General features: G+C 39.1%; 1 protein-coding gene across 2 annotated transcripts in view; it reads right to left on the minus strand.

Moving 5' to 3' along the window:
* Window positions 1–10467: 10467 nt before the first annotated feature.
* ACADM (acyl-CoA dehydrogenase medium chain) overlaps window positions 10468–23839 on the minus strand; it is a 54436-nt gene continuing 41064 nt past the window's right edge. For both annotated transcript variants that reach the window (XM_037826897.1, XM_037826898.1), the window contains exons 11-12: window positions 13059–13307; window positions 10468–11292 (exon numbers count right to left, since the gene is read on the minus strand). In XM_037826897.1, coding sequence (XP_037682825.1) covers window positions 11221–11292; window positions 13059–13307 — 321 coding nt within the window. In that variant the 3' untranslated portion in view covers window positions 10468–11220. The remainder of the gene's footprint in view (window positions 11293–13058; window positions 13308–23839) is intronic.

Consider the following 23839-nt stretch of genomic DNA (forward strand, 5'->3'; position numbering starts at 1 on the left):
AAGGCTGCCAGTATCTGGGACACTTCTGCCTGTAGGAAGGCACATGGCCCGCATCTGCTGGTCCTTTTTTTTTTTTTTCATTTTATTTTATTTATCTTTTTAATCTTCATTTTATTGAGATATATTCACATACCACGCAGTCATACAAAACAAATCATACATTCAGTTGTTCACAGTACCATTACATAGTTGTACATTCATCACCTAAATCAACCCCTGACACCTTCATTAGCACACACACAAAAATAACAAGAATAATAATTAAAGTGAAAAAGAGCAATTGAAGTAAAAAAGAACACTGGGTACCTTTGTCTGTTTGTTTCCTTCCCCTATTTTTCTATTCATCCATCCATAAACTAGACAAAGTGGAGTGTGGTCCTTATGGCTTTCCCAATCCCATTGTCACCCCTCATAAGCTACATTTTTATACAATTGTCTTCGAGATTCATGGGTTCTGGGTTGTAGTTTGATAGTTTCAGGTATCCACCACCAGCTACTCCAATTCTTTAGAACCTAAAAAGGGTTGTCTAAAGTGTGCGTAAGAGTGCCCACCAGAGTGACCTCTCAGCTCATTTTGGAATCTCTCTGCCACTGAAGCTTATTTCATTTCCTTTCACATCCCCCTTTTGGTCAAGAAGATGTTCTCCGTCCCACGATGCCGGGTCTACATTCCTCCCTGGGAGTCATATTCCACGTTGCCAGGGAGATTCACTCCCCTGGGTGTCTGATCCCACGTAGAGGGGAGGGCAGTGATTTCACATTTCAAGTTGGCTTAGCTAGAGAGAGAGGGCCACATCTGAGCAACAAAGAGGCATTCGGGAGGGGGCTCTTAGGCACAATTATAGGGAGGCCTAGCCTCTCCTTTGCAGCAACCGTCTTCCCAAGGGTAAAACCTGTGGTAGAGGGCTCAACCCATCAAACCACCAGTCCCCTATACTGTGGTCATGTTAGCAACCATCGAGGTGGGGTAGGCCAATACCCCTGCATTCTCCACAGGCTCCTCAAGGGGGCACTACATATTTTTTTCCTTGTTTTTCTTTTTTTTTTTTTTAACTTTCCTTTCTTTTTTAAATCAACTGTATGGAAAAAAAAAAAAAAAAAACATACAATAAAAGAACATTTCAAAGAGACCATAACAAGGGAGTAAGAAAAAGACAACTAGCCTAAGATAACTGCTTAACTTCCAACATGTTCCTACTTTACCCCAAGAAAGTTACCTAATGTAGCAACATTTCTGTGAACTTGTTCCTACTATATCCATCAGAAATTAACAGACCATAGTCATTCCTGGGCATCCCCAGAACGTTAAATAGCTTATCTGTTCTTCTTGGATTGTTGTTCCCCCTTCCTTAATTGCTCTCTATTGCTAGTTCCCCTACATTCGACATTATAAACCATTTGTTTTACATTTTTCAAAGTTCACATTAGTGGTAGCATATAATATTTCTCTTTTTGTGCCTGGCTTATTTCGCTCAGCATTATGTCTTCAAGGTTCATCCATGTTGTCATATGTTTCACGACATCATTCCTTCTTACTGCTGCGTACTATTCCATCGTGTGTATATACCACATTTTATTTATCCACTCATCTGTTGAAGGACATTTGGGTTGTTTCCATCTCTTGGCAATTGCGAATAATGCTGCTGTGAACATTGGCGTGCAGATATCTGTTCGTGTCACTGCTTTCCGATCTTCCGGGTATATACCGAGAAGTGCATTCGCTGGATCGAATGGTAACTCTATATCTAGTTTTCTAAGGAACTGCCAGACTGACTTCCAGAGTGGCTGAACCATTATACAGTCCCACCAACAATGAATAAGAGTTCCAATTTCTCCACATCCCCTCCAGCATTTGTAGTTTCCTGTTGTTTAATGCAGCCATTCTAATCGGTGTTAGATGGTATCTCATTGTGGTCTTAATTTGCATCTCTCTAATAGCTATGGAAGCTGAACATTTTTTCATGTGTTTCTTGGCCATTTGTATTTCCTCTTCAGAGAGCTGTCTTTTCATATCTTTTGCCCATTTATAAATGGGCTGTCTGTACTATTGTCCATTGAGTTGTAGGATTTCTTTATATATGCAAGATATCAGTCTTTTGTCAGATACAGGGTTTCCAAAAATGTTTTCCCATTGAGTTGGCTGCCTCTTTACCTTTTGAGAAATTCCTTTGAGGTGCAGAAACTTCTAAGCTTGAGGAGTTCCCATTTATCTATTTTTTCTTTTGTTGCTTGTGCTTTGGGTGTAAAGTCTAGGAAATGGCCGCCTAATACAAGGTCTTGAAGATGTTTTCCTACATTATCTTCTAGGAGTTTTATGGTACTTTCTTTTATATTGAGATCTTTCATCCATTTTGAGTTAATTTTTGTGTAGGGTGTGAGGTAGGGGTCCTCTTTCATTCTTTTGGATATGGATATCCAACTCTCCCAGCCCCATTTGTTGAAAAGACCATTATGACTCAGTTCAGTGACTTTGGGGGCCTTATCAAAGATCAGTCGCCCATAGATCTGAGGGTCTATCTCTGAATTCTCAATTCGATTCCATTGATCTATATGTCTATCTTTGTGCCAGTCCCATGCTGTTTTGACAACTGTGGCTTTATAATAAGCTTCAAATTCAGGCAGTGTAAGTCCTCCCACTTCGTTTTTCTTTTTTAGAGTGTCTTTAGCAATTCGAGGCATCTTCCCTTTCCAGATAAATTTGATAACTAGCTTTTCCAAGTCTGCAAAGTAGGTTGTTGGACTTTTGATTGGGATTGCATTGAATCTGTAGATGAGTTTGGGTAGAATTGACATCTTAATGACATTTAGCCTTCCTATCCATGAACATGGCATATTTTTCCATCTTTTAAGGTCCGCTTCTATTTCTTTTAGTAGAGTTATGTAGTTTTCTTTGTATAGGTCTTTTACATCTTTGGTTAAGTTTATTCCTACGTACTTGATTTTTTTAGTTGCTATTGAAAATGGTATCTTTTTCTTGAGTGTCTCTTCAGTTTGTTCATTTCCAGCATATAGAAACATTACTGACTTATGTGCGTTAATCTTGTATCCCGCTACTTTGCTAAATTTGTTTATTAGCTCTAGTAGCTGTTTCGTCGATTTCTCAGGGTTTTCTAGATATAAGATCATATCATCTGCAAACAATGACAGTTTTACTTCTTCTTTTCCAATTTGGATGCCTTTATTTCTTTGTCTTGCCGGATTGCCCTGGCTAGCACTTCCAGCACAATGTTGATACAGTGGTGACAGCGGGCATCCTTGTCTTGTTCCTGATCTTAGAGGGAAGGCTTTCAGTCTCTCACCATTGAGTACTATGCTGGCTGTGGGTTTTTCATATATGCTCTTTATTATACTGAGGAAGTTTCCTTCAATTCCTACCTTTTGAAGTGTTTTTATCAAAAACGGATGTTGGATTTTGTCAAATGCTTTTTCAGCATCTATTGAGATGATCAATTGATTTTTCCCTTTGACTTGTTAATGTGGTTGTAATACATTGATTGATTTTCTTATGTTGAACCATCCTTGCATGCCTGGAATAAAACCCCACTTGGTCATGGTGTATGATTTTTTTAATGTGTCTTTGGATTCGATTTGCAAGTATTTTGTTGAGGATTTTTGCATCTATATTCATTAGGGAGATTGGCCAGTAGTTTCCTTTTTGTAGCATCTTTGCCTGGTTTTGGTATTAGATTGATGTAGCTTCATAAAATGAGTTAGGTAGTGTTTCCATTTCTTCAATGTTTTGAAAGAGTTTGAGTAAGATTGGTGTCAGTTCTTTCTGGAAAGTTTGTAGAATTCCCCTGTGAAGCCATCTGGCCCTGGGCATTTATTTGTGGGAAGCTTTTTGATGACTGATTGGATCTCTTTGCTTGTGATGGGTTGGTTGAGGTCTTCTGTTTCTTCTCTGGTCAGTCTAGCTTGTTCATATGTTTCCAGGAAATTGTCCATTTCCTCTACATTATCCAGTTTGTTGCCATACAGTTGTTCATAGTATCCTCTTATAATTTTTTTAATTTCTTCAGGATCTGTAGTTATGTCACCTTTTTCATTCATTATTTTGTTTATATGGGTCTTCTCTCTTTTTGATTTTGTCAGTCTAGCTAGGGGCTTGTCAATCTTGTTGATCTTCTCAAAGAACCAACTTTTGGTGATATTTATCCTCTCTATTGTTTTTTTGTTCTCTATGTCATTTATTTCTGCTTTAAAATCCTTGTTATTTCTTTTCTTCTACTTGGTTTAGGATTGGTTTGCTGTTCATTTTCTAGCTTCTTCAGTTGATCCATTAGTTCTTTGATTTGGCTCTTTCTTCCTTTTTAATATATGCGTTTAGTGCTATAAAATTTCCCCTTAGCACTGCTTTTGCTGCATCCCATAGGTTTGGTATGTTGTGTTCTCATTTTCATTTGTCTCTATATATTTAGCAATTTCTCTTGCTATTTCTTCTTTAAACCCACTGATTGTTTAGGAGTGTGTTGTTTAACCTCAGGTATTGTGAATTTTCTAAGTCTCTGATGGTTATTGACTTCTAATTGTATTCCATTGTGGTCAGAGAATGTGCTTTGAATAATTTCAATCTTTTTAAATTTATTGAGGCTTGTTTTATGTCCCAGCATATGATCTATTCTGGAGAATGTTCCATGAGCACTAGAAAAGTACGTGTATCCTTGTGATTTCGGATGTAATGTCCTGTATATGTCTGTTAAATCTAATTCATTTATCAGATTGTTTAGGTTTTCAGTTTCCTTAATGGTCTTCTGTCTGGCTGATCTATCTATAGGAGAGAGTGCTGTGTTGAAGTCTCCCACAATTATTGTGGAAACATCAATTGCTTCCTTTAGTTTTGCCAGTGTTTCTCTCATGTTTTTTGTGGCACCTTGATTGGGTGCATAGACATTTACAATTGTTATTCCTTCTTGTTGAATTGCCCCTTTTACTAGTATGTAGTGGCCTTCTTTGTCTCTCAAAACATCCCTGCATTTAAAGTCTATTTTATCTGAGATTAATATTGCTACCAACAACAACACCTGCTTTCTTTGGCTGTAGCTTGCATGAAATAATTTTTTTCCATCCTTCACTTTCAATTTCTTTGTGTCCCTATGTCTAAGATGAGTTTCTTGTATGCTACATATTGATGGTTCTTTTTTTTTGATCCATTCTGCGAATCTATATCTTTTAATTGGGGAGTTTAATCCATTTACATTCAACGTTATAACCTTGAAGGCATTTCTTGAATCAGCCATCTTATCCTTTGGTTTATGTTTGTCATATTTTTCCCCTCTCTCTCTAATATCCTTTAATTGTACCCATAACCGAATCTCTTTAGTACTGAACCTTTCTCCAAGTCTCTCTGTCCTTTCTTTGTTTTCTCTGTCTGTAGGGCTCCCTTGAGTATCTCCAGTAGGGCAGGTCTCTTGTTAGCAAATTCTCTCAGCATTTGTTTGTCTGTGAAAAATTAAGCTCTCCCTCAAATTTGAAGGAGAGCTTTGCTGGATAAAGTATTCTTGGCTGGAAATTTTCTCACTCAGAATTTTAAATATATCGTGCCACTGCCTTCTTGCCTCCATGGTGGCTGCTGAGTAGTCACTGCTTAGTCCTTATGGTGTTTCCTTTGTATGTTGGTGAATTGCTTTTCTCTTGCTGCTTTCAGAACTTGCTCCTTCTCTTCCGTGTTTGAAACAGTAATGATCAGAATATGTCTCGGAGTGGGTTTATTTGGATTTATTCTATTTGGAGTTCGCTGAGCATTTATGATTTGTGTATTTATGTTGTTTAGAAGATTTGGGAAGTTTTCCCCAACAATTTCTTTGAATAGTCTTCCTAGACTTTTACCCTTTTCTTCCCCTTCTGGAACACCAATGAGTCTTATATTTGGACGTTTTATATTATCTATCATATCCCTGAGGTCCGTTTCGATTTTTTCAATTTTTTTCCCCATTCTTTTTTATGCTTTCATTTTCCATTCTGTCATCTTCCAGGTCACTGATTCGTTGTTCAACTTCCTCATAGTGTTGTACTATGAGTGTCCAGAATCTTTTTAATTTGGTCAACAGTTTCTTTAATTTCCATAAGATCATCTATTTTTTTATTTAGTCTTGCAATGTCTTCTTTATTCTCTTCTAGGGCCTTCTTGATATCCTTTGTATCCCGTACTATGGTCTCATTGTTCATCTTTAGTTCTTTTGAGTAGCTGCTCTAGGTGCTGTGTCTCTTCTGGTCTTTTGATTTGGGTGCTTGGGCTTGGGTTATCCATATCGTCTGGTTTTTTCATATGCTTTATAATTTTCTGTTCTTTTTGGCCTCTTGGCATTTGCTGAACTTGACAGGGTTCTTTTAGGATTTGTAGACCAATTGAAGTCCTTATCTCTAATTTATCAGATCTACAGCTTTGTGGAGTACACTTTCTCTAACTAACCAGCAGGTGGCGTCCACTAGCCAGTTCTCCCCTGCTTAGCCTTTGTGGTGAGTGGGGGAGTGAGTCTTGTGGGGTCCAATTGGTGTACCAAGCTTGCGTGTGTAGTTGGTGTTGCCTGCCCTGTATATGGGGCGTGTTTTTGGGCAGTCAGGGAGGAGGGGTGGCTCTAACAATCAAATCTCCCTGGTGTTCCTAGAGTTTTAAAGCGGCTGCAATAGTCTAATCCTTCAGTTCAGTCCTGCCACAGTTTGTCTCTGCCACTGACCCACAAGTCCTTGGTATTGGCATATGGCTCCTGAGACTTGCAAGTGGGCCCCTCTTCCAGGCTGTGCACCCCCTGGTCCTCTGTTGAGGGATGACTGTGCTATGTTACAGGTGAGTGCCGTCCCCCCCAGGGCAGTTCTGGGCTGCTGGGCTGTGTAGGGAGGCTCCCAGTCTGCTGCAATGATGGCTGAATGGGGCTTTGTTAATTCACACTGCTCCACCTTCCCAACTCTGGGACAATCAGCTGATGTTGCAGGGAAGGCTAATGTCCACGCACAGTGTTGTGGTGTGTGCCTGTTATTTGAAGCACTTCCATCACACTGGGTTGTCTGGGGCAGCTCTGGGCTATGGGGCTGGTGATGGGCAGGAGTGTTTCCTGTCCACCAGGATGATGGCTGTGAGTGGACACCCCCCTTTTCTTGGGAAGTTGTTGGTTTTATGAATTTTCTCAGCCACTGGATTATTGCCTTTTGTCTCAGAGTTCGCTTAATTCTGGGCTCTTGTCTTGACCTGCCCAATTGCAAGTCTGTGAAGCTTTCGGTATTGGACTTCTTAGAGTAATTGTTTTAGAAAAAGAAAAAAGGATTAAAAAAAAAAAAGGGCCTCCTCAGAGATTTAATGTTTATTGAAATGCTAAGAGACAAAGCAATTAGGGGCCATTAAGGAAAGGTCCACAGGGCAGAGAGAGTCAGCTTTCTTCTTCTTCGGATTTGTCATATGAGCCTCAGGGCCTGAGCTCTGCCCGTTCCCCTTTCTATGTTCACCAGAACTCCAAAAATCCTCCGCTTTTATTTTGGAGTTTTTTCGTGTTGTTTTTTTCTATGCTGTCTCCTCTCTGCTGGGCTGGCTGCTCTCAGATTCTCTGGTGTCTGGTCTCAGTCTGTCAATGGGTTGGAGTTTGGATCAATGGATGAGTTTGCCGATAAGGGCTGCCACTGCAGTTCTCCCTTCTCCTTCCTGGAGCTGACAGCCCCTCCTCCCACGGGACTGAGCCTGGCAGGGAGTGGTGCGGGTCCCCTGGCCACAAAAACTTACAGATTTCGCTGATCTCAGCAGTTCCACGTTTTCATGAGTGTTGTATGAAGTATGCCCAAAGTCAGATTGCTCTGTGGTGTCCAGTCCATGCAGTTCCTGGCTTTCTACCTACTTTCCTGGAGGAGTAACTAAAACATACAGCTCACCAGTCCACCATCTTGCCCGCCTCCTCTGCTGTTCCTTTGCTGTGGGTTTTATTGTCTTTCAGCTCCTGGCTTCAGAGGCTTCCTCTCTCAGCCCCTCTGGGGCCTTTTTCTCTCTAAGCTCTCTGGCTTCTTCTGACGTTTATTCTCTCACAAAGGACTCCCATAAAAGGATTAAGACCCACCTTGAATGGGGTGGATCACATCTCAACTGAAATAACCTAACCAAAAGGTCCCACCTACAACAGGTCTGCACCCACAGGAATAGGCTAAAAGACCATGGGCTTTTCTGTGGTACATAACAGTTTCAAACTTACACACCTGCTTTTAAGATCTTTTCTTGGTTTTCAGTTTTGTGCAGATTCATGAAGATGGCTCTGATTGTAGGTTTACTTTTATTTATCTTACCAGGTATTTGGTGCACTTTCTGTATTTGCAGATTTCTTTCTTTTATCAATCATGACAAATTTCTAATAATGTCTCTTCCAATACCATGGTTGAGCCCAGGTAAGACAGATCCCTAGCCTGGTCCCCATGCTTAAGAGGACCCCACTCTTATCCTCCTGCAGCCACACATCTCTCCATGTATGAATCCCTAGAGCTGAGTGAACATGTGTACCAGAAACCTGCCTCCCCGCCTTCAGACCATGTTTCAAGTCACTGGGACCCTAGATTTCTCTGCCTGCCCAAATGACCTCATAGCCCACCTCCAAATCCTCTTTGGGTCTCTTCCCTGGGTCTTTGTCTTGGAGGGCTGATCGTATGTGAATATGTGTGCCACCTGTACTGAGGAGATAACCAAGATGCTTCTTTAAGGGTGTATGGAGGGAACTTGAATGTGTAAGCTAGATGTCCACATGCATGGGTCCAAATCTTATCATGATGCAGGAGCCAGGAGTGGTACAAGGAAGAGGACAGGCCAAAAGACATCTCTCTACTTCTTTCTCTATTCTGCCAGTTTCCAGCACAGAATGCTAAGAATTACAAAAAGTCTAAATCTGAACCTAGCTTTCTGCATTGTCATGAAGGAGGAAGACAGAATATACCTTAATTAATGGTTTATTAGTTTGATTTTTAACTTTGTTAGGACATGTGATATGTGGACCTCCATTCATACTCTTGCTCCAGACCCTGTAAATCTTAGTGTAAACTGGCTTACTTTCAGTGTTCTCTCTTCTAGGACTTTATTGGGCAAGGTAGACTTTATTATTCCATCTTTTTCTTTTACTGTTGTATTTTCCATATTTTTGCCTTTCTGTGATGGATGTTGGGTAATTTCTTTGTATCCATATTCTAATATCCCTTTGCTAATTAAAATCCATGGACCAGCAGCATCCGCATCACCTGGGGGCTTATTAGAAACGCAGAATCTAGGTTCCACCCTAGACCTACCAAATCACATTCTGTATTTTAACAAGTTCTCTCAGTGATTCCCATGCATGTTAAAATTTGAGAAGCACTATTTTAATTCCTTAATGGTCTTGAACTATTCCTTACCTGCTACCTAAACAATCCAATGAGTTTTTATTTCAATTATTATATTTTTTTATTTCTGAAGTGTTACTACGTGATTCTTTTTTAGATCAACCTGTTTGGGTTTTTTAGTTTTCTGTTGCTGAACAAATTCAAATTTGGCATTTGAAATGTTGTGCCAGTTTGAGTGTATTGTGTCCCCCAAATGCCATTATCTTTATAGTCTTGTGTGGGGGGCAGAAGTTTGGTGGTGGTTAGATTTGCTTGGAGTGTGCCCCACCCAGCTGTGGGAGATAATTTGATGAGATGTTCCCATGGAGGCGTGGCCCCCGCCCATTCGGGGTGGGCCCTTGATCAGTGGAGCTATATAAATGAGCTGACTTGGGGGGAAGAAAGAGAGTGCAGCTGGGAGTGATGTTTTGAAAGAGGAGCAAGCTTGCTAGAGAGGAACGTCCTGGGAGAAAGCCGTTTTGAGGCCGGAGCTTGGAGCAGATGCCAGCTGCCCTTCCTAGCTAACAGAGGTTTTCCCGGAGGCCATTGGCCATCCTCCGGTGAGGGTACCCGATTGCTGATGTGTTGCCTTGGACGCTTTGTGGCCTTAAGACTGTAACTGTGTATCGAAATAAATCCCCCGTTTTTATAAAAAGCCAATCCATCTCTGGTGTTTTGCATTCTGCAGCATTAGCAAACTAGGACAAATGTATATATTCTATTTGTTATTTCTATATAATGTTTCATTTAAGTAAGAAGCCTCTAAATCTCCTTACTGATCTCTAGCTATACCATAACACTACAATTCCATTATTGAGCATGAAGAAAATAGTCATTTAAATATTTTATTTTTGTAAACATTTAGATTTTTATTTGGGTAATTTAATATAACAGATTATAGCCCAATTACATGTTTAGAATTACAAACAAAACAAAACAAAACATTAAATTCGCAGAAGGTTTTTACATATTATTTTATATTTTTATTTTCCAAGGTAATAGTCTCTAATGAAACAATGAACAGGTATTTTATTCAGCTTGAAATCAAAACATGACTTTTTTTTTCACCACAGTAAAATACATCAACTATACACTATTAGCGTGAAGTAATAAAAATTTTGGAAAGTATATAAACAGACACACTAAGAAGCATTCAAGAAGACAATTTTACTTTAATTCCTTTTCAGAACTTAGGCACATGAAATCATGAAATGAGATTGTGTACAACAGACCAAAGGCTACCTATATGACCAATGGAGTCATATAAAAATAATTTCGGGCAAGCTTTATTGATCTGTTTTAAATAAGGCAACTGAAATGTGAACTAAGAATTAAATAAGATTTTCAAGTAACATCTGGGAGGTGTATAATGCGAGAATATGAACATCAGATTTTTAACCATTAAAGTACAAAACTGAAAGCAAATGCTTTCCAAATTGTAGTAAAAAACTCCTCTCATACAATACCATTAAGTTTCTAAAGTCACTGGAAAGGCGTTTGGTGGCATCCAAATCCCACAGTATTTTTTCAATGTAAATTTTGAAACATTCTGAATACTTTCATAAGCTTTCTTTCCTATCATTGGAAAAATACTAACATTCCAAGAAATTTCTGCTAAATCAATTTTAAGAGATCAAAATAACAAAGAATATTTTTCTAGGTTAATGTAAATCAATGATATTGAGGAGGACACGTGATTTTAATGAAACCAAATCTTTGAGAAAAGGCTAGTCATAAGTTAAACAAAATGATAAAAGTACTATTAGAATCAGTAGAATAGGTGTGGCATAAGAGTACTTATTTTAAAATTTCACTGGGGAAAACATTAAAGCTCTTTCTCTTTTCTGGAGCTTAAATAGTGGATTATGTTCTAGTTCAACAATTTACCATGTTTCGATAGAGATCTTAATTTTTATACTTGGCAATGTGTTCACGGGCAATAATAAGCCTTTGAATTTGTGCAGTACCTTCATAAATCTAGAAGAAAAAAAATGTAGGTTAAATACTTTCAGTACAACTCACTTAGATGTACTTGATATTTTGAGTAATAAAAGCTCCATTGTAATATCAAATAGAATCAAACCATATACAGGGTCTAGTCTACTGTGATTCCTAAACCTTATTTTGTAATACCTGTTGTGGTGGCTTGGACCTATGTATCCCAGTAAAACATGTCCTTAAACTTAATCCATGCCTATGGGTGTTAACCCATTTTAAATAAGACCTTTTGATGAGGTTACTTCAGTTAAGTTATGGCCCAACTGAATCAGGATGGGTCTTAATCCTATTACTGAAGGCCTTACTGGGAAGGCCACACAGAGAAGCCAGAGGGAGCAGCCAGAAACAGGAAGTCAACGTATCCCAGAAGAGAAAGAAGAAGCTGCCTTGTTCACTGTGATGTGGCTGAAAAGCCAAGAATCACAGGCAGCCAGCCACATAATGCCATCTTTGGGGAGAAAGTATGACCTTGATGATGCCTTGATTTTGGACTTCTAGCCTCAAAACCAAGAGCCAATAATCCTCGTTATTTTAAACCAACCCACTACATGGTATTTGCTTTAGCAACAAGGAAACTAAAACACTTGTGAAAATATTTAATTCTTTATAAAGATTAGTTTAAAGTAGTATAAAAAGTCATTAACCAAAATTTTGGAAGAGGGTCTTAAAAACACTAAATAAAAGGATATTAACATTTCAAAAAGTTTAAAAACTTTAAGAAGTTCTTTACTATTTGTCACCTATATTCCTTCAACCTCTAGTCATTCTCTATTCTACTCTTAGACCTAATTTTTTACTCTTATATCTAAGGAAAAGAGTTACTAAAGAAAAAGATATTGTAAGGATTTGTTTTTGGTCTCTTAGCTATTCCTGATTTCCAGTTTAAACTTCTAACCCTAGCCATTTGTTAGTTGATCTTCTCAGATGGCAGAGAAGAGTTAAATGGTAGATGATAATAATAGTAATAATATAATAATTATAGGCTCCAATATAATAATATCACCAGATAAACCTGTGACTTTGAATAAGGCACCAATTCTGGTCTTTAGTTTCTGCATCTAAGTTAAAGGTGAGGGCAGGGGGGACACTGAACTACATCCACAATTCCTTTTCACTCTAGCAGTCTATGACTCTACCCCATATTTCAGATAGCTGAATTTGTCAAATAATTTGCTGGGCGGGGCAGGTTCAGGGGTGGGGGGAGGGTTGGGGGTGAGTCTAGGGAAGAAATACTGAGGGGCATGAGTTATAATTCCCTCAGCTACTTGTGGAGAACACATACATTTATATCTTATTTACTAAAATACTACTGGTCTCTAAGTTTTTCTAACCACCAATGTAATTAACAAAACTGTCTTCTGATGTTGGTTTTTTACTCCAAATATGGTTTCAATCAATTTGAGAGTTGTCAAGCAAGATTCAAATCAAAATAATTTAATTAACATAAAATGTCATGCATACTCTTACGAGCGCAATGGCCATTTACAATTAGCTAAGATGGTAAAAGTCCAGACATACCGTGTTTGTATCATTTATTTTGTCAACCTATTATCTCTTAAGGCATATCCTTAATCAAAGGTAATATTCTTCTTTGTGCTAATTAGTTCCCAAAACTAGGGCTCACAGCATCTCTAAATATAGTCATTTATTATTACTAGTGGGATGGTGTCCCTAAATAATAAGAAATCTACTCTGCCATTTATGAAATTCCATGCCCTATAAACAAAAAACATTTTTAACCTTACCTGATAGATCTTAGCATCTCTCATTAGTTTTTCAACAGGATATTCAGTATTAAATCCATTGCCTCCAAAAATTTGCACAGCATCAGTAGCTAACTGATTTGCAATATCTGCAGCAAATGCCTTTGCAATAGAAGCAAAAAAGGTATTTCGGCGACCAGAATCGATCTCCCAAGCTGCTCTCTGGTAACTTAATCTAGCTAGCTCCACTTTCATTGCCATTTCAGCCAGCAAGAAAGATATCCCTTGGTGCTAGAATTAAAAAGAAAGAAAAAAAGCCTAAGGACACCAATTGACTCAAGTAAGTTATTTTGTAGAATACACCTCGATTTGGGATTGTCTACTGTTTTCTCATTATTGGATTGAGGTTATGCATTTTTTGGCAAAAATACCACAAAATTTATGTGCTCTGAGTGTCTACTGGACCTTTTTAAAGGAAATGGTTAGAGACAGAGAAAAATAATGTGGCACTGTATTAGATGCTAACAGGGGAAAGGGAGTGCCATAACAAGGACAAACAAAAGATGCTTCTTATCCTCTAGAGATTCATAACCAAATAGAACATGCAAGGCATATACTTTTAATAAGAGATAGTACTATATGAGTTATATGGCCAAGATATAGGATAGAAATATATTCACAATATATTGAAATCTAGTATATAATGAAAAGTTTTAAGATTCCTTTGCATCTCGCTGAGAGACTATAATTCAAGAGATCTGGGGGTGGCCCAGGTTTAAGTGTTTTTTAACCAGTACTCCTAATGGGTCTCATTCAGTTGGTTTTCACCCATACTCTGAGAACTTACATTCCCTATAATGTGTCTGGCCCAGGATAATCTTTCTCCTTTTGATTTCTATAACCCAGTCTGTAGTTCTCATTTTGGACTTAATCTTATATTATTCTAAATTTGTTTCATGATATGTAACATCTCCAAAGTAAGGTTAAAGGTTTCTGAGGGCAGACACTATCAAATTTCTTTTGTATCCCTGGAAATAGCACATGCCACATGTAAAGAGGACAGGTGGCTACGTGAGTTCAAATCTTGGTTTCATCATTTATTAGTTGGGCTTAATGTTCTTAAGTATGATACATGGGAACAACAGTATCTACTTCACAGTTTGTCTATGAGCAATAAAAGAGTAAACAGATGTAAAGTACTTAGAATAGTATACAGATAAAGCATACTATTATTAGTATTTTAATAGAGAAGGCATTCAGTTACTATTTGCTGAATGAAAGAAATAGAAGTTCACAGTCCAAGCCATATCCTAAGTGTTAAGAGTACAAAGGTTTCCAAAACAGAAACCCCTGCTCATGTGGAGCTTACATTCTAGTGAGGAAGTGACTATACTCTACTATACTAAACACATATATAGTATAATGCCAGGTAGTGATAAGAACTATGAAGGAAAAAAGCAGGATTAGAATATAAGGTTGGAGGTGATATTTTAGATAGGGTGATCATGAGTGAATTATTTGGTGAAGTGAATGAATGAAGTAAAATTGGAATAAAGTGAAAAAGCTATCATTCTGGGTATATGGGAGAAGAATAAAGGCATAAAAGACCAGTGTGGCTGCTGCATGGCCACTGTAAGGACTTTGGATTTTAATCTGAGTGTGATGAGAAAATAACAGAAGAATGATAAGGAAGGGTACAACATAAACTGATTTATGTTATAAAGATGTAGGATAGGCTGGGGGACTACACTAGAAGCAGGGAAACCATTAGGAAGATATAACTGTTCAGCTAAAAGAAACTGGTGGCCGTGACTAGGATGGTAGCAGTGTAATACACTGGATATATTCTACAGATTCTAAGAGGATTTGCTATAGAGTGGATGTGGGCTCTATGGTTAAGGAAGAGGTCAGGAACAAGAAATGAGTTTAAGTTTGAGATTCCTATTGGATGTAAAATAGAAATGTTAAGGAGGCCTTTGAAATTTTAAGTGTGAGGGAAAGGTCAAGGCTGGAGATATAACTGATAGTTATCAACATATATTTTGCATTTAAAGCCAAAGAACCATATGAGACCACAGGAAATGATCATTCATAATACCCATATTACAGATTCAGAAATCAAGGCTCAGAGATGTTAATTAAGTTGCTCAAGGTCTCCCAGTTAATAATTTGTGGAAGGAGGATTCAAACCTGACTTTCAGCCCATCATCTTTCCACTGAGTCACACTGTTTCCCAAAGAGAAGAGAACTTAATGTTAGCTCCCAGTTTAATTTTTCTGAATGGCAGAGTAAATGACATTTCCACTCATACTAACTGGTCTGACATTGACTACTACTCATAGTGGAGAATGCAAAACAGTTACAACAACAAAGGAAAGGAGATATAAATATATTTCCTGTTAAATATATCATGTTTGTGTCTGTCTCAAATAGCATTTGTCCCCCATCTATTTTTCTATCTAGAAATGGAAATAATGTGAAAAAGTAATTTCTTAATTAGCAATAATAGTGGGATAATACTGCTGGGAAGTCTTAACAGATTATTTCACAGCATCCTAGACCACTCCAACTTCTGCCAAATGGAGGGTTTTAATATACAAAGGAGGAGGCAGTTGCCACTAAGGGATTTTACCACTGAGTGATCTTTTATTAATGTTCCTAGTTTTACTCACTGGTAAGAAAAAGTACTGTTTTTTGTTTTCTGCAGCTTTCATCAGCCACATCAGGTTGAGTTAAACAAAGGACAAGATACAGTGATAGCATTCACTAAAAGACAGAAGTGACAACAACAACTATAATAAACAGGGTAGTGACTGGCACTGTTGTGATTAGACTATCACACCACACTATCCTTTAAAGAAAAATCAAAGCTATATATAAATCAACAGAGCTTAGTATTTCCTTGCTTAGCCTAGGATATAGGACTAAAGGTGAGGGTCCCAGGAACAACAAACATGCTCACTACAGTCCTAAGAATCAATAACTAAAGTACATGATAATTTTATTTTATTATTTAGATCACATGGAAAAAATAATCTGGCTGCATGCTTTAAGAATTCAGGGCATATGAATAAAATAATGAGTGCATGTGTAGCACTGGGTAAAAAAGTAGCAGTATCATATGCCCCCAGCATAAAATACAGCCAGCACACTCAGAAAGTTGAGTAAGAGACAGAGAAATGATAGCAATTGAGTAAGAAATAACTAAGAACTACGCAAAAGCTTGCTATTTTGGAAGCCAGTTATACTGCAACATAGTTTCCTTTCAGAAAGTAATAAAACAAAAAAGTCCTAATGTGCTAATTTGTTTTTTTTTTAAATACATTTTCCACTGTGAAACCCAACATATACACAAAACAGTGACAACCCTCAAAGCACGACTGAACAAGTAGCCAGAGAGCAAACCTCACAAACCTCAAAGAATGGGCGACAGTTGCACAATTCCAGCTACCACCACCCCCTTGCAAAACATAACATACAAACAAAAAGGTAACAACCCTCAAAGTACAATTCAACAAGCAGCTACACAGATTGTTTCAAAGAATGCCATGGGCTATAGTTTCACAGATTAAGCTACCTCCCCATTGTGAAACACAAGATATACACAGGTGATAATTCTTATCTACATATCTATGTATATATCTACATACATAGCTATGTATATCTATGGCTGCACAATCCAAGGAGCAGCCATAGAGCAAACCACAAGGAATGTCATGCTCCACACCTCAGCTACTCCAATATCCCAGCATCCAAAAAAAAAAAAAAAAAACAAAACACATTTATATAAAGATTCAGTATTCATAATCCTTTGTTAAATCCTATTTTGTCTGTTGCTGCCCCTGTCTCTCGTTTAATTACTTTCTCAATCTTTAGTGGTGTCTAGGCAGTGACCACCCTAAATTTTTTCATACTGAAAAGGTTTGTTGACATTATGGGGAAGGGAGCTGTCTCTGGTTGATGTTCTTAAGAAGGCTAAAATAAACTCACTCACTCACTAAATTTAAAGATAAACTTAGTGGGTGAAACTTTTATGGAGTCTCAGATAGGGACCTGGGTAGTCTGGGATTACTGTTGGTTAGGGCTTGGCATACTGTGGCCATTTGGGATATCTAGCTGTAGCTTGCGTAAGAGTAACCTCCACGATAGCCTCTCGACTCTATTTGAAATCTCTTAGCCACAGTAACCTTATTTTGTACCTTTCTTCCCACCCCCCACCCCCATTTTGGTCAAAAAGGCATTTTCAATCCCTTGATGCCAGGGCCAGGCTCATTCCTGGGAGTCATGTCCTACGTTGCAGAGAGATTCAATACCCTGGGAGTATGTCCCATGCAGGGGGGAGGTTAATTAATTTATTTGCCAAGTTGGGCTTAGAGAGAGGCCACATCTGAGCAACAAAAGAGGTTCTCTGGAGGGCCCTCTTAGGCATAATTATAGGAAGGCTTAGCCTTCCTTTTACAGCCGTAAGTTTCACAAGAGCAAACCTCAAGATCAAGGGCTTGTCTTATTAAGTAGGGGGTTCCTAATTTTACATAGCATATATTCTGTCCAAGATAATCATTATCTTGTTACAATATTAATGTGCTAATTTAATATTTTAATTTTTAATAAGCAAAAGAAAATAGACTACATAGAATGTCATAAATTGTAACTGGACTGTTTACTGATATGGATGGATAAGCAATGTTGACAGGATGAAACAAGGCTTTACCACAAAAAAATGAAGCAATACATACTTTATACTTACCATTTTATCCTCATCTCTCCCATATTCATACCATGCCCACACCCAGTACAAGATTAAAATATTTAGAAAGTACTATTTAAATAATTTTCATTTTTTGGTTCTAAATTTCTATATGAAAACATTGATGAGTATGTGGTTATATATCATTATATATCTCCTAATGTCAGACATGAAGTTCATGGCTAAATAAAGTTTGGACTCCAAGTATGCAGTGACTCTTCTTACTTTCACAGTGCTATACAACAATGCTTGAGAACATGGACTTGAGCAGATTAGAGTTACAAAGATTATGCAAATGGAGGCCACCCGGGAAAGGGGTGGAGGGGGTTATGGCATCATTCCACTACACTGTTAACTAAAAATGAAGGCAGCCCACATTTGCAGAGTAATTAAGAGGGGCGCAAATCCTGTAGGAACCAAATGATAAAAGACTGAATTTTGAGTGAACTGTAAGCAATGATTTTTCGGTACTTAAGAACAAGGACAATGAGGCAAAAATACACTGATGCAGATGGTAAAAATATACAAAAAGATCTTTAAAAGCTACAAAAAGGGGAAAGTAAAGGAAAAATTTGTATATTAACTTGAAGAACAGCCAAACTAAGAATTATCATCAGATACTTGGTGAGGAGGACCTATCCAGAAGACAATGACAAATTTTTAGTGAGAAGTATTTATAGTTAACTGTTTTTAACCAAGCCAAATTAACATTTAGTAAAATGTATAGGCATAGTTCTGTCAACATGAAGGAACTAACATAGATCTTCCCTCTGGCCACAAACACCAATTCAAGTCTGATTTAAAAGCAAAGAGAGCAATCAAAGGAAAGAAACAGAAATCTCTAAGTGCCTCCAAGAGGTATTTAAATCCTGATTGAGAAGAGATAACAAAGGGAAGGAAAAAATCTGACCCAGATTTGGATTCAAAGGGTAGGAGCACAAGAACAAGAGACTTGGATATGAGCATGAACAAGAAGGAGGGCTGAAACTGACATTCCCTGCATGAAAGAGCTGCTCTTTTGAAAAGCGGGTCTAAAAATCTCTACTCATCAGGACTGGAATGCCATAAGGAAGCCTCTCTCTTGCCCTGGACTGTATTGGAGGTTAAAGAAAGAAAAGAGTCTCTTAAAGTGTGGAACCAATGTCATACAGGATCTCCCAAGTGGAGAAATTAATGTAAAAAACAGCTCCCAGAATAGTAAAGCCTCTGGATACTTGACAGATACGAACCTAAAGCTGATATCTAACCTACTTCCACAACCCAATGAAAAAGTGATACCAGCTGCATATAGATAAGCTCTGAAGCAAAAATTAAAACAAGAGGAAATAACTGGCCATAACAGAGTTAGCAGGTGGAACAGACCAAAAGATTAAGCACCCTAAGAACTTGAGATAACAGAAAAAAGTCTGAATGTGACTATAAAGAAAATATATTTAATATAATTAAGAAGATAAAAGGAGAAAGAGAAAGTATATTGAAGAACGAGACTGAAAGAAGAATGGATGGAACTCAAAAAGAACTACATATAACTTCTGGAAATGAAAAACAGTCATTAAAAAAACCAACTCAACAGATGGACTAAACAGCATATTGAACATGGGATCAGAATTGGGAGGCAGATATGAGAAAATTATCTAGAATACAGCACAGAGAGATAAATTATAAAAATTGAGGTTAAGGGAAAAGGAACAGTGCTAATCCAAGTTTGGTCTGTGAAGCAGGGCTGGTCCACAAGCTTCTATTGGTTCATGGTACAGAAGGCAAGCATAAACATTTAGAAACTTTTATCTAAATTTGAAATTGCTGTGACATTTTTATTGTATTATATAGAAATAATGGTCAACAATGGATTGGAAATTGAAAACAAACAAGCAAACTAGTCTTCACCACAGAAAGACTGAGAACCACGGACGTAGTGTGATAGAGTAGGTCACTGTACAACGTGAAGGGAACTGCAGGAGAGAATATAGAAAAATGAAGGAGCATCAATATTTGAAGAGATAATAGCTAAGAACATCTCCAGAAATTCATGTAAGTTGTGACACTTTACAACTAAAATTATCTGATACTCAAGAAGACATGGGAAATAACAAGGATCTAAAGCATGGAGTAAAGTCCTGAATCTGTGATTTATAAATTGTGTGAGGACCCAGGACCTGGGGCCTCACCCCTTCCTCCATTATGAGATACATGCAGCTGCCTATATGACCAGAAAAGACATTAAAAGTCAACAGGCCCCTACCCCCCCACCCCCAGGAGGAAAAGCATTAAAACTTCCCTCCCTAATCACTGTCAGTAACCAAATCTCGCGAGACCTTGTTATAACCAAATCTTGCAACATCCTCCATTGTCATAAACCTTTATAAGCACTCCTTTGGCACTCCTCTCTCTCCCTCCCTCCCTCTCTCCCTCCCTCTCTCCTTCTCTCTCTCTCCATGGAATGCTGACTTCACTTTCCTGACTTGCCACCATCGGGCAGATTCTTCTCCTGTTTTTTAAGTCCCTAACTAAACTCATGGGTAACTCCATGCCACGCATGTTCTTTGGTCTTGGAGCTAAACTGGGTTGGAACATTTGGCAAGCCAGCCAGGAGGCCAAGGAACTGCCGTCTGTAATGGGAAAGGAGACTCCCCAGGGGAATCCTGCGATGGCCTGAAACATCCACGTAGGGTGGAGTGGCTGCACTCCTGGATGAGTGGGGGCCACCAAGGGAGTATGGCAATACCCAGAGCTCCCTGGCTGGACTGCTGGTTCTCCTGCAGCAGGCTGCAGGACAGTTAGGATTTCTTAAGAAAGGGGAGAACCATCAGGCTGCTGCAGCTGTTGCATGGCCTCTATTAGGAGATGTGCACTCAGCCATGGAAGAGGCTCTGGTAATCAAAGCTGAGGTTCGCTGCCTACAAGAGGAACTTAAGTTAGAAAGAGACATGGATAGCCAAGCAGATTGACAGGATGCATTAAATGAGAGGCTGTGCTGCACAAATGAAAGTTTAGCAATATTAGTATGCCAGTATGTTACAGTGAGAGGGCACATGCTGCCCAAAGGGCAAGTCAGATGTACTGTGACTTCTCCTGACTGGGATCCCAGTAACTCTGCTGATTTTTCTTCAGGTGAGGATGAGCCCTCATCTGATTGGGAACCTGAAACTGAGGAAAGTAAGCATGTTCATACTCTGGTCCAAGAAAAGATCAAAACAGAGCAAATACAACAACCTGATCCCCAGGCAGGGGTGGGGGTGGGGGTGCTGCAGTTGCTGCTGCCCTAGCAGCACCTTCTGATCAAAAGGGGCTGCTTACAATGTGGGATTATACTGCCACTGAGTTATGGGGAATTGGGGATCAATACAGACAAAAACCTAAAGAAATTTTACCAAATTGGCTGCTGTGCCTGTGGGACACTGGCACAGATGGAATACTGATTCAGGACTTGAAAAAAGCAAATTGGTCTCTATTACCATTCACCTTCCCTCCACCAACATATATATTCCTTAGTCACCCGACCTAAGTCCAACCCACTATTATATTGGCTAGTGACTCAGTGTAAAGAAACTTGACCCAATGTGGGGAACATGCCCCAGGTCACCCCCCACTGGTGCAAACTTGATGAATTACAAGATATACCAAGGAGGTTAGGAATGAAACATGCAGTTTATGCTGCTAACTTTGTGGGATCAGATAACAAAACCTTCACCATTAGCATAAAAAAACCATATTACATAGTGCCCCAAATCAATGGAACAGGACATTGGTGCCCATTATGAGGACACTGCTGAGGCAACCCATTGCCAAGGCTGCCCAAGTACTAGCAGATCTAGGAGAATCGGCACACCTACAGTGAAAAAGAACTGGAGTCAGGGCTACAGGCCATGCCACAAAGAGACAAAATGGTCCAAACCATGTGCTGCACAGAGAGATGTGAGCTGACTAATAGCTGCCAGCACTAAAACTGAAGATATTGCTATACACCTGAACCTTGTGCTAGTAAGATTATGAAGTAAGTTACCAAAAGAGCAGAGATATACTAGATTTAGAACCAGATCACCAGAGGGAGAAATGAAATCTGGTCAAAAAGCTCGGGCCTGACAGTATAAAGAGCCCCTGCTCCCCCTGCCCAAGGGGCATGGGAAGCCCTTTTTTCCCTCACACGGGGGATGAGTCAAGATCCCCAAATCAGAGCTATATATGGGAACACAGAGGATCGGAGACTGCATGTTGAGTTAAATATTTTTTGTCCCCCATTCATGAACATAGTTTTGGCAATGGTGATTACTGGAGCAGAATATACTCTCACTGTGCAAACTACTGTAGATGAATTCCATCTTCAGTGCCAGGTAGTCAAAACCATCCAAAGAGGACATGCTAAGTGGTCACCAGTAAAGGTACCCTCCCCACTGCCACCATACATCAATATAAGTTACCAGGGGGCCATCAAAAATTCACTGCCACCATTAAGGAATTGGAAAAAGTGGGCATTATAATCCCCACTCACAGCCCATTTAATAATCCAGACTGGCCAGTGAAAAAGCCTAATATTGCCTGGCAGATGACTATTGATTACAGAGAACTTAACAAAGTCAGTCCTTCTTTGTTTGCAGGTGTATCAAATGCAGCTACTTTGTTGCAGGACATAAGTAGTCACTTGGGCCAGTTTCATTTTGTGTTAGATTCTTGCTAAAGCCTTTTTTAGTATTTCTTTAGATCCTTCCAGCCAGCCTGCATTTGCCTTCACATGTGGGGTGGGGGGCGGGAAATGGTGGACATATGCTGTGCTACCAGAAGGATATCTTCATTATTCCATGATTTGCCATGGTTTGATAGCTCAAGATTTAAAAATGTGGAAACCTCTGCCAGCAGAGGTCTCTCTCTCTTTCATTATATTGATGATGTTATGTTGACAAGTAACTTTCTTATAGAATTGGAAACAACCGCTAAGACTACTCTCTCTGCTATTGTTGATAAAGTACAAAATTATTCCATTCTACATACTCTTAAATAGCTCAAGGCTTCCCTTGGTTTGTTGGGTTACTGGAGACCATTTATACCTCATTTAGTACAGATTTAAAACCTTTGTATGTCCTAGTTAGGAAAGGAAAAACATGGGAATGGGATGTTCCACAGCAGGCTGCTTTTGAAAAAACCAAACAGGCTATCACACAGACTCAGACTTTACAGGGGGTGGACCTAAATGTACCTTGCAAATTAGACATGGTCAGTACCAATACTGGCTTTGGGTGGAGCTGTGGCAAAGGCAACAGACAAAGCGAGTGCCCACTGGATTTTGGTCTCAGCACTGGAAAAGAGCCAATCTGTGGTACAGTCCCTTAGGAAAACAACTGTGCGCTGCTTATAATGCTTTACTGCAAATTAAAGGACTAACTCAGAAATGTCCTGTGAAATTATGAACAGCCATCCTGATACAGAGATGGATTTGGGACACTCACTCTGGCAGTGTACAATTGAGCACATTAATGAAATGGAAAGCTTATCTGCCACAATGTAGCCTTATCAACAGTAGCCTTTAAGTGCAGAGATGCACAATATCTTAGGATCAGTTTCTTATGTAGAATAACATCATTTGCCCCTCCCTGCTGATCCTCCTGAGATGGCTGTTTCTGTGCTCGCTGTTGCTGGATGTGGCAATATACCTAAGTCTGGCTGGTACACTGATGGAACAGCACACTGGCAGCCTGTCATCTGGATGGCAGCAGCCAAGCAACCTCATACAGACACTTCATGGTGGGAAACTGGGACTAAGCAAAGCAGCCAATGGGCTAAATTAAGGGCTATGTGGATGGTCACTGTTCACGAACCAGGGGATGTACTACCTATTTATACTGACAACTGGGCAGTGTATCAGGGCTTAATAGTGTGGATAGCCATGTGGAAGCAAGAGCAATGGACTGCTGTTTGTTACCCCTTATGAGGGAAAGAAATGTGGGAAGACATTCGAGCTGCCTACCACAAGTGCAAAGTAACTGTGTTTCATGTTTCTGCCCATAACACTGACTCTACCTGGCAGTATCGAAATAAATGCCTTAGCAAAAGTTTGTAGCCTGGAGCTAACACTGCGCAAGAC

Source organism: Choloepus didactylus, chromosome 2 (genome assembly GCF_015220235.1).
Source record: "Choloepus didactylus isolate mChoDid1 chromosome 2, mChoDid1.pri, whole genome shotgun sequence".
Lineage (NCBI taxonomy): Eukaryota > Metazoa > Chordata > Mammalia > Pilosa > Megalonychidae > Choloepus > Choloepus didactylus.